This window comes from Hippoglossus hippoglossus, chromosome 19 (genome assembly GCF_009819705.1).
Source record: "Hippoglossus hippoglossus isolate fHipHip1 chromosome 19, fHipHip1.pri, whole genome shotgun sequence".
NCBI lineage: Eukaryota > Metazoa > Chordata > Actinopteri > Pleuronectiformes > Pleuronectidae > Hippoglossus > Hippoglossus hippoglossus.
This window is the reverse complement of record NC_047169.1, coordinates 593,374-605,873: the sequence shown is the minus strand read 5'-3', so window position 1 is coordinate 605,873 and position 12,500 is coordinate 593,374. Positions and strand designations below refer to the sequence as shown.

Sequence of the window (12,500 nt, the reverse complement as noted above, 5' to 3'; positions counted from 1 at the left end):
CCTGAACACACCTGAACACACCTGGACACACCTGAACACATGTGGACACACCTGGACACACCTGAACACACCTGAACACACCTGGACACACCTGAACACATGTGGACACACCTGGACACACCTGGACACACCTGAACACACCTGGACACACCTGAACACACCTGAACACATCTGGACACACCTGAACACACCTGGACACACCTGGACACACCTGGACACACCTGAACACACCTGGACACACCTGGACACACCTGGACACACCTGAACACATCTGGACACACCTGGACACACCTGGACACACCTGGACACACCTGAACACACCTGGACACACCTGGACACACCTGAACACACCTGAACACATCTGGACACACCTGAACACATGTGGACACACCTGGACACACCTGGACACACCTGGACACACCTGAACACATCTGGACACACCTGAACACATGTGGACACACCTGGACACACCTGGACACACCTGGACACACCTGGACACACCTGAACACATCTGGACACACCTGAACACATGTGGACACACCTGGACACACCTGGACACACCTGGACACACCTGAACACACCTGGACACACCTGGACACACCTGAACACATGTGGACACACCTGGACACACCTGGACACACCTGAACACACCTGGACACACCTGGACACACCTGGACACACCTGAACACACCTGGACACACCTGAACACATGTGGACACACCTGGACACACCTGAACACAGCTGGACACACCTCGACACATGTGGACACACCTGAACACACCTGAACACATGTGGACACACCTGGACACACCTGGACACACCTGAACACACCTGGACACACCTGGACACACCTGGACACACCTGAACACACCTGGACACACCTGGACACACCTGAACACACCTGGACACACCTGAACACAGCTGGACACAGCTGGACACACCTCGACACATGTGGACACACCTGGACACACCTGGACACACCTGGACACACCTGAACACACCTGGACACACCTGGACTCAGACACGTGGACTCACCTCCGCAGCAGTAGTGTGTGTGCGTGGCTCGGACCTGCTGCAGCAGACGCTCCATGGCCTCGATGTGTCCTCGTCTCTTCGGCTCCCGACCGTCACTCTCCCTCCAATCTGAGCAGCCAATCAGAGGAGAGACGTAAACATGTTAATAATAAACTGTTGGTGAATAAATTCACTTGAATTTCCCAACAGCTTTTAAATGGAGATTTTAGATCCTGTCACTGTGTCGTCTTCTGTCTCTTTACAACGCACACGCACACACACACACACACACACACACACACACACTCACACGCACACACACACACTCACACACACACTCACACACACGCACGCACACACACACACACACACTCACACACACTCACACGCACGCACACACACACTCACACGCACACACACACACACTCACACGCACACACACACACACTCACACGCACACACACACACACTCACACGCACACACTCACACGCACACACACACTCACACGCACACACACACACTCACACGCACACACACACACACACTCACACGCACACACACACACACTCACACACACACGCACACACACACTCACACGCACACACACACACGCTCACGCGCACGCACGCACGCACACTCGCACGCACACACACACTCACACGCACACACACACACTCACACGCACACACACACACACACACACACACACACACACACTCACACACACACGCACACTCACACGCACACACTCACACACTCACACGCACACACACACTCACACGCACACACACACACTCACACGCACACACACACACACTCACACACACACTCACACACACACGCACACACACACTCACACACACGCTCACGCACGCACGCACACACACACACTCACACACACACACACACTCACACGCACACACACACACACACGCACACACACACACACACACGCTCACGCGCACGCACGCACGCACACACACACACTCACGCGCACGCACACACACACGCTCACGCGCACGCACGCACGCACACACACACGCTCACGCGCACGCACGCACGCACACACACACACTCACACACACACACACACACACACTCACACACACACACACTCACACAATGTCCAAAGCTCCTGAAATGATGAATTTCAGCCGATTTTTTAAGGACGAACAATACGTGTTGCGAGGAGGTTGTGACCTGATGTCAATAAGAAAAGGAGGAGGAGGAGGAGGAGGAGGAGGAGGAGGAGGAGGAGGAGGAGGAGGAGGAGGAGGAACTCACTGGAAGGAGCTGCAGATGGGGGGAGCGAGGAGGTGGGCGGACCCCAGCCCTTCATGTTAAAGGCCGACACTCGAACGTAGTAAAGTCGACCCTGAAAGGTTAAAAAACATCTGTTAATAAAATCACAAAGATTAAAGAGACAAGTGCTTTTTAAATGTAAAATAATAAAAGATATTTTTACAAATCACAGGTAACTTGATAAATCAAAGTTTTCAAGGAGACAGAAATGTTCAGAGGTCAGAAGCTGCTCTGACGTTAAACATACAAAATAAATTCACTTTTAATTCAAAGTGCTGGAACAGTTATGTAACAAGAGGCTCTGAACAGTTTCTACTGTCACAGCTCACGACTGTCAGTGTCCTTGACGAGTCAGTAGCTCAGCCTGGTTCACACAGTGTGTGAGGTCTGACAGGAACAACTGACACACATCAATCACTTCATGTCAGAACAGTTCAGAGGCTTCATCAGATCAAATCCGTTCAACATTCAGACGATGAGACGATGGGAGTGTTACCGTGGTCAGACTGCTGATGGTGCACTTCAGACTCTGCAGGTTGTCCAACAGCGTCTCTCCAGCGAGGAGAGAGAAGTCCTTCAAACAGCTCCACTCCACTGCACACACACAGACACACACACACAGACACACACACACACACACACACACACACTGTGTCCACAACAGCTTCTCTTTTCATTGAAAATCAATAGAAATGAACATGAACCTTGTCACTGCTCAGATCAGACGTGTGTGTCACATCATCTCTAATCGTCTATAATTCTTTCTGATCTTCTCTAATTATCTATAATTGCCTGAAATCCTTAAATCAGGAAGCAAGTGATGAGATTAAGACTCAGATCAGCAGGTGAAGCGATGAGGAATCGAACTCTGCTCGTTAATGAAAGTGTTCAGTGATCTGTAAGAGTGACGTTCTGTTACCTCGGTATTTGGTCACCACCGTAGAGTTGAGACACAGCGGCTCCTGGAACGTGACGGTCAGCGTGGAGCTGCTGCTCACGCTCAGACGCACCATAGACGGGGCCTCCGGAGCTCCTGAGCAGGGGCACGGAGACAACGTGTGACACATGAGGAGCAGAGACGTGACATCATCGAGTACCAACCAGCGATTTGTCCAACTGACTGAGAGCTCGAGGACACGCCCAACTACACCTGCAGCCATTGGACGGTGATAGATGTCAATCACACTGTGGTATCCACCCCCCAACACATTTTCTCTTAGACTTCTATAGAAACTACCAGTGGAGTCGCCCCCTGCTGGTCACTACTCAGAAGACAGGTTTCAGGCATTAGCTTCACTTTCTGGAACTGGCATCTACATCTATTTTAATTATATTTTTTATAAACAGTCTATGTTTCTGATGTATTTCCAGTGTCTCTAGGTGGCGCTGTTTGCGACTGGATATTTGTCTCCCTCTCGTGGTTCTGGTTTTAAAATGTCAACCATCTTCAGCAGTGGAGGTCGTCCTGCAGAAACGCAGAATGTAAAGTCCCCCGATGTAACCAGACACTTTCTGAGGAAACGTTTAACATCTGATGAATAAACGTGTAAAACTCTGTCATGAAAGTTAACGAGCTGCAGCAGCTTTCATCCGGTTAATGAGTCGGAGTGTGAAGCTTCAGTTTCCTCATGTGACAACTCGACGAACATCTTCATCTGAATCTTGTGTCTCTGCAGGAATCTGAATCCAAACCTCTCCGCTCATGACTGAAGGTGAACACATGTCAATGTGACCTTCAGGTAAAACAGAGCAGAGGTCGCTGAGGTCAAAGGTCACACGATGGCCTCATTTATAATTGTGTTTACGCATCTTTCAGACAAGATTTTGTGCGCACGCCACTTTTCACAGGAAGTGGCGATGCAGACGTGAGGAGGTGAATTGAAGCCAGATTATTGATCCACTTCATCATTAACATTAAAACCAACAGTTTTATTTCTGCTCGTGCGACTGTTCCATAAGAACCTTCACCTTAAAGCCAATTACTGTCACATAGAATAACAGTTGATAACACACAACAATAACACAACAATAACACACAACTGAGTGATTTACAGTTTTTAAATATATATTCTATAATAAGTACGACTTCAGTTTTCATGTAATGTGTGTGTGTGTGTGTGTGTGTGTGTGTGTGTGTGTGTGTGTGTGTGTGTGTGTGTGTGTGTGTGAAACTGAATATTAATGAATAAACACCATTTTCAGCTTTTGTGCACACGCAGACTTTAAGTGTGAATCCTGTTTTAGAAAAGAGGCCCCAGGTCAGTTGTGAGCTCAGAACCGTTTAAAGTCCAGGTTAATGAAAAGCTGACGTCCTGCAGCCTCTTTAATCAGCACAGGAAACTGGTGTGTAACCACGGCGACTCACGTGCGTGCTGGAAGCCCGTCCTCATGCGTTTGTACAGTTTGCTCCTCCACTCCCAGATTCTCAGCTGTTTGTCTTTGTGACAGGCCTCGAGCGACAGGCCGTCCCTCTGGGCCTGCGCCGCCAGGTCCGCCGCCCGCCGCTCCGCCTCCAGCATCAGAGAGCTCAGGTGAGCCTCCCGACTCGCCACGCTCACGACTGCAACACACACACACACACACACACACACACACACACACACACACACACACACACACACACACACACACACACATAGAATATATCCAGATTTTTAATGAAATAAAGACAGTTTTATAGAAGAAGTGATTTTTACTCAAACTATTTGTGATGATTAAATAAAGTTTTACAGAGGAACTCGTCGTGGTCGTCAGAACAGACACAACCACAACCAAACACCTCCTCCATGTTAGCAGATGGGAAATGGACCCCCCAAAAAATCAGTTCACGTTAAATACATTTTCACTAACGGTTATTGATCGTCTACATATTCTGTCATTGGTGCATTGCTGCCTCCTGGTGGACTGGAGTCGTCAGTTTATTCGTCGTTCTGCAGGAACCTTGAGTTCCCTGGTTTTAAAAGTTTCAGGGAACTTTTGTTATTGTGTGAGTTCAGTCCTGAATGTGACTGAACATAGTAAATATACAACATGTGTGAGCTTCTGTTACCTTTTCATGGAAACAGACGAGTAACACACTCAGTTCTGTCTGTGTGTGTGTGTCTGTGTGTGTCTGTGTGTGTGTCCTCTACATTTGTCACGGTGAAACTCTCCGTCTGCCAACTCGCCCAAACACTGCGGCTTTACTGCTCGCACGCCCGCTCACTCTCCGCTCACTCTCCGCTCCACTTCTTAGTCACAGCCAGTGACAGCAACACAAACAAACAACAACACCCTCATTCACACACACACACACACACACACACACACACACACACACACACACACACACACACACACACACACACACACACACACAGAGCTTTCTTTTTTTCTTCATTCATTAAGTTAATAAATACAAACCAATCGATCACTGAGCATTTCACGGATTCATCCGACGACTCATCCACTCTCACAGTGACGGTGCATTCCAGTGCTGTCGGAATAATCTGGAGAAACCAGCTCCCAACTGAGCAGAGTTATGTTTGCTCAGGTATGAACAAACAAGTCGGTGAATATTTTGCTAAAAGACTTGTTGATATGAAGAAACAGAAAATCTGGATTAATGTGGAATATCAACTCAATTACAACTGTTCCCGTGTAATAGATTTTTATCAATTTCAATCTATGTTCTTCAAAGATGTTTTTAACGTCACACAAACCACTGAGTTGTTAATTAATTAAAATCTGAACCGTTCCATTAATCTACAGATCAACACGACGGATCATGTGATGTTTGTGTCCAGTGTTTTCTCTCTTTTAGCTCCATGTTTGGTTTCCTCCACATTCTCCTTAACTGCTAAATAAATTATCGTCCGTAAATGAACACACACACATTGTGATGAAACATCGTCCTGTTGAATCACATCAGAGTTCAGGGTAAACAAAGACACACAATGATGATGTCACATCTGATCAATACATGAAAATAATACGAGGAAATAAATCGTCTTCCCTTTGATTTAGTTTGAAATATTCTTTACTATAATTATGAATAATCTGAACTTTTACTTGTTTTAAAATATTTGTATCTTATATAAAGACAACACTTTATTTCTGGTGTTTAATAGGTTTGTTTTCTCTTAATATTTGAGTATTTAAACGAGCTGAGTGTATGAACTGTAAACACACACACACACACACACACACACACACACACACACACACACACACACACACACACACACACACACACACACACACACACACACACACTGTCAGCTGGCTGATTTACTTGGCTCTTGAGGAATGACATAAACAGAGAGCAGCAGGTCTCAGGAGGGAAACAGCGGCCGTGTTTACTCTGAGTTTGTTGACATGGATGGGATCGTACCGCCGCCCGGCGCCCGCACCGCTGCGTGGAGGGCTCCTCGCCGCAGCTGCCCCACGCAACAATAAATCACTTAGCTGTAATTGCCCCGGCCTTACATGCATCATTGGAAAAGTTAAACCATTAAACGACAAACCTTATTAAAGCTGTTGGACGGGGAGTCTCACAAGAGGCCCCGCTGTAAAGTGTCCACTGTTTGTCTCACACACACACACACACACACACACACACACACACACACACACACACACACACACACACACACGTGGGGGCTAATGTTTTTTTTTAGGAGTAAGGTAAGAACCACCTGTCTTTATGGACGACAACAGGGAGACTGATGGAGGGGGAACTGTGTGTGGGGGGGGGGGAATAGCAGAGCCATTCAGCTCGGGGTGGGGGGGGGGGGGGGGGGGGGGCAGACTGAGCAGCAGACACACACACACACACACACACACACACACACACACACACACACACACACACACACACACACACACTGAGCAGCAGACACACACACACCTTTCTACTTCTGTCTTAGTGAGGACACTCATTGACATAATACATTCCTTAGCCCCTCCCCCTAACCTTGACCATCACAACTAAATGTCTGACCCTAACCCAAACCAGGTCCTGACCCAAACCAGGTCCTAACCCAAACCAGGTCCTGACCCAAACCAGGTCCTGACCCAAACCAGGTCCTAACCCAAACCAGGTCCTGACCCAAACCAGGTCCTGACCCAAACCAGGTCCTGACCCAAACCAGGTCCTAACCCAAACCAGGTCCTGACCCAAACCAAGTCCTGACCCAAACCAGGTCCTAACCCAAACCAGGTCCTAACCCAAACCAAGTCCTGACCCTCAAACAGTCCATTATAAGTGGGACAGAATGACTAAATGTCCTCACAAAGATATCTGTACAAGTACACACAGACACACACTTTAACTCTGACCAAACTGATCAGAAACATGAAAACTCAAACTACCTGAAAGGACAGAAACTATCTTTCTTTTTTTTATTTGGTCCATGTCCCCTCTGATAACATGGAGGAGGAGAGGTTTATGACCTATACTGCCCCCAGGGGTGCCCTCTAGTGGACGTATTGATTTACACCAATACAAACGTAGGAACAGTGTACAACGTTTTTCTCCGCCTGGTTAATAAACGTGATGTTGACGTGGCGTACTCACAGTGAGGACTCTCCTTGCCGCCAGCCTTCAGCAGCAGTTTGGCGATGGGCGTGTTGTTGGTCATGATGGCGATGTCCAGCGGCGTCAGGCCCTGGCTGTTGGGGGTGTTCAGGTCCAGCTCCTCGGCCGAGAATTGATAGAGAAGAATCTGCACCGTGTCCAGGTCCTGCTGCTCCACCGCCTCGAAGATGCAGTCGCTGCCCTGCATCGTCTGCAGAGGGCGACAGCCAACACTCATCACATGACACAGGAAGTCAGAGAAATAAAGTTCAAACCTGCTGCAGATAAAAGTCTTTACTGTGCGACAGCGAAGCCGAGAATCACTGAGTCATTTGAATAAAAGATTTAAATTAAACCTGGAATCACAGTTTTTTCACTCAGCTGCACAACAATTCTTTATGGACTAGCTCCTCCTCCTGGACTGGAGGTTAACCATGAAACCAGAGGAGGCCGTTATGTTCACAGTACATTTGGCAGCTCAGATCTTTCAGAGCCTCGAAAATCTGGAATTGATTCAGAAACTGTACCAATTACTACACTTTTCAAATGAAATTGAAATATGATTTTAAACCAAATCAAATCTGTGCCCATGAGTCTTGCTCCCAACTGGATTATTTGCCTCGATGTCCTCTCAGATAACATGTATGCTAACATTGCAGTAATTTTATTAATATGTTCTGAGCAAGAATATTAGTATAATGAGTATTGTGCTCCTGCTGTCCTCCTGCTCAGGGACTACAGCTGCAGATTAGCTTTTACAGCTAACCCTGAAATATTTACATTGTCTCCGAGAGGAATCAAATATCAGTGAGGCTGGAGAAGGTTTGTTTCACAGCAGCAGAGCAGAAATATATTTATATATATTATAGTATTTTGAGGACTTTTCTCCGTCACTGTGGAGCTGAAGTGTCGTTTCACACAAAGTGAAGAAAACAACTTCTGCTTTTCGTGTGTTTGGGGCTTTTCAGATCAGCTGCTAGACGTGCGTAACGTGCACGGAGGAAAGTATTTCATTCGCACGGCAGATGCAGCTGACCAATCAGAGCAGACCGGACTTCAGCAGGGGGGGGGGTTCTTAAAGAGACAGGAGCTGAAGTGTTTGAGACAGAGGCTGAAGAGAGGAGCTGCAGCGATGGACACAGAGGAAACAGTTACAACACAAATTAAAATGATCAACATGAAGATGAACAGAATATTTCTCCTTCAAAGAAACGTCATTAAATCGACTTTATCTCAGATCGAACAAACACTGATCGTCTGCTCCGTCACGTTGATTTCTTATTTTAATATATTTGATATCTTGATTCACCCGATTTCAGACGGTGCAGTGAGATACATCCCCCCCCCCCCTCAACCTCTTTCTTCCATCTGTGACTGGTCTGTAAATGTCAGCAGGCTGCGCACACACACACACACACACACACACACACACACACACACACACACACACACACACACACACACAGTGTGACCTGCATCACCCGTCACACACGATGAATCTCAGTGACCAAATGTTTCGCAGGGATGATGTGATGATGGTGACAGATATGGAGAAGTGGCAATGAAGAGCGAGAACGCCGCTTCACGCTGAAACTAAAAGAGTGACACCATCCATCAGCGCCTCAGCGCCCTTGAGCAAGGTGTTTCACGAGATCTTTTACAATTTAACGGTAAGCTGTTTGTACATGAAGTAAAAACAGAGAGAAGACAACTCCAGAGCGGTGACAACCGGACAGACGGCTTCTTGATGTAACCGCCGCCTGAGGCCGCCGCTAAGATCTAATTAAAGTTGTGGCAGATGAGGGGGGGGGGGGGGGGGGGTGTTCAGCCTGTTAACAGAATTGGCTTCAAACCAGATCTTTATTGACCCGTCTGTGTCAGGCACCAGCAGCTGAGCAGGTTTTCTACTGTGAATCACGATATGTCGCAACACAACACTGACACCTGCTGGTGACCAGTTAGCTGCATGTAGCCGATGATGAGGATAAAACATTCCTGTTTCTTCTTCGACTTCAAACGCTTCTGTTTCGACTCATTTTATAAAAAAACGACACATTCGTTGAAACAGAACAACAACATTGGTCAAACAAAGTTCAAGTGAGACACGACACACGTTCGGACGTATCTGCTTCTTTCTTCAGGTGCATTATTCATATATTTTTGTTTGGTCAATGTCCCAAGTGCTAACATGGAGGAGGTTTAAGACCTTTACTACAGCCAGCCACCAGGGGGCAAATGGAACGTGTTTTCTTCACTTGAGAGGAGCCTTTATGTCGTCCATCTTTACTTACAGTCTGTGGGAACTACGACCTCGTCCAGCTTTCATTAGCTTTAGACTCTGCTGCCCTCTAGGGGACACATTTATAGGTTGGATTCATTGAAATGGAGCCAGAAACTTTTACTATTTTAATGATATAGATAATATTGTTCTTCAGTCGTGATAATTACCGAAACACATGAGCAACTGGTTGAACCTGGGGGCTCCTGGGGGCCCGTGTCAGTCGTTTTAGTGATTTGAATTTAACAAAAGTTTAAATACATCGACATAAGCTGATTGTTTGAAGAATTTAGAGATAAAATGATCAGAGAGCTCAGGAGAGAGAGCGGGTCGTCCACTAATCAGAAGGTCGGTGGTTCGATAGCCGGGTCCTTCTGTCCGCATGTTGAAGTGTCCAAATCCTAAACTGTCCCTGACGTCAGTGTGAGCTAAATATAGAGGAGCTGTTTAAATGTGTGAAAGTGAGTCACTGTGTTAAAAGCTTTGAGTCATCGTTAAAACGAGAAAAGTCATAAATCAAGAAATGAATCAGCTGCTGCAGTTTCAGATGATTCATATCAACGGACACGTGATGTCTGAAACTTTAAATATCATCGTGTACCGTGTGTCCTGTCACGACTCGGCTCAGGGGCCGAGACAAAGAGAGGGAGGAGTTACCTGAGACAACGAACAAAACACAAACTAACAAGGCAATGAGATGTGTTCACCAGTGGAATCAGTGGGGGGGGAGTGAAGCGTGTGTGTGGTGCTTGGAAACACGAGGAGGTTCCAGATCTTTTGGTGATGAGGGCCGACGCCGGTGTGGATGAGCTGGAAACAACAACACTGATCTTTCCACAGCAGAGTTTATACGTCATGTCCGGCCTCCTGCTGCTCTACAGGCTCCGCCCCTGCTGCTCTACAGGCTCCGCCCCTCGCCTGGATGTTCCCACATGTTCCTGTTTGAACGAGTCGGACCCGACAACCTGCTGCTGCTGCTTCACAAACACTAACTACAGGAAATGTCTGAAAACAGCTTCAGTAAACTCACAGAGGCCTTGCGGAGACGATCCGTCTTCCCGAAGAAGTAGGCATCTTCGAAGGAGGAGGTGCTTCCTCGCAGCTTCTCTGACAGGTTCCTGTAGAGGCGCTTGGCGGCGCTGGGGGAGGCCGGCCCACCGGGGCACTTCCTGGTCTGGGCCAACTGCAGGTTCTGCATCTGCTGGGTCATAACACCCGGGAGGCGTCTGCTGGGAACGAGAGAAAAGTTAGACTGTCACTTCCTGTGCAGGAACGACTGAGCTCTTTAAAGACGTCTTTCAGAAGACGAGTGAACACAGAGAACCACGGCTTTAAACATTTGGATTATTATCAGTTCAGGTGGAGGAGATGAACCAGGAGGAGGTGGAGGAGGTTGTAAAGGGAGATGAACCAGGAGGAGGTGGAGGAGGTTGTAAAGGGAGATGAACCAGGAGGAGGTGGAGGAGGTTGTAAAGGGAGATTCTCTGCGTCACAGAAACTGAAACTGGATGAAAAGGTGGAAGAACAGAACCTGATTCAGTTTCTCTCTGAGGTTAAGAAACATCAGAGCTTCAACACGTCCACAGCAGAAAACCTCCAGACGTTTGGTCCTGTCAGAAAAGACTGAATCAGGTTGTTTCATGCAGCAGCTAAATGACCCGTCACTAACGTTCTCCACAACACGACGTTTGTTCTCCACTGAACTGGAAACAGCTCAGTTGTCTTTGACAGGACAAACATGGTGGACGTGCTCTGACTCTGATTTATTCTTCAGTCGCAGGTTTTAGCTTCGTCAAAGGTTCTGGGAGGTTCTGTCCAGTCTTTGTTCTCCAGGACCGAGGAACCGAGGACGAGACGAGACTGTGGAGCCGCTTCACGAGATGTTTACAGGACTCGTCCACCAGAAGATTCTTAAAGAGCACAGCAGATAGTTTTTCTGTTTTTTTGTGACTATAAAAGTTCAAAGTTAAAAAGTCAAAAGTCTGAGGTAAAGATAGAAGCAGCTCGAACACATGCTGCTTTCATCCTTTAGGGGGCGTGTCAGACAACATCTACACTTCATGTGTGAACAGCTTCAGAGACTCACACTGTCCTCGCTCTTTATTATTCTGTATCTAGACACACACACACACACACACACACACACACCTCCTCTCATTATTCTTATTCCTTCTGAAACCACTCAGGAACACACCTGCAGCGTCACATTGTTAACGGCCTTCAGATGAAAATTGCTGCTTCTCCAGATTGTTCCGCTCTCAGCAGGAGTCCCCACCCCCCCCCTGCGGCTGATTGGTTCATTCTCTCTGCACCGAGCGTTAATGTGTCAACGACTCTTTGTCAAACCT

The 12,500-nt window shown here is 47.4% G+C and overlaps 1 protein-coding gene across 1 annotated transcript in view; it reads right to left on the bottom strand.

Moving 5' to 3' along the window:
* Window positions 1-12,500, bottom strand: part of ankfn1 (ankyrin repeat and fibronectin type III domain containing 1) — a 48,138-nt gene that overhangs the window by 11,429 nt on the left and 24,209 nt on the right. The window contains exons 8-14 of the mRNA XM_034570137.1: window positions 11,183-11,378; window positions 7,875-8,085; window positions 4,683-4,877; window positions 3,237-3,350; window positions 2,814-2,911; window positions 2,300-2,390; window positions 1,036-1,143 (exon numbers count right to left, since the gene is read on the bottom strand). Coding sequence (XP_034426028.1) covers window positions 1,036-1,143; window positions 2,300-2,390; window positions 2,814-2,911; window positions 3,237-3,350; window positions 4,683-4,877; window positions 7,875-8,085; window positions 11,183-11,378 — 1,013 coding nt within the window. The remainder of the gene's footprint in view (window positions 1-1,035; window positions 1,144-2,299; window positions 2,391-2,813; window positions 2,912-3,236; window positions 3,351-4,682; window positions 4,878-7,874; window positions 8,086-11,182; window positions 11,379-12,500) is intronic.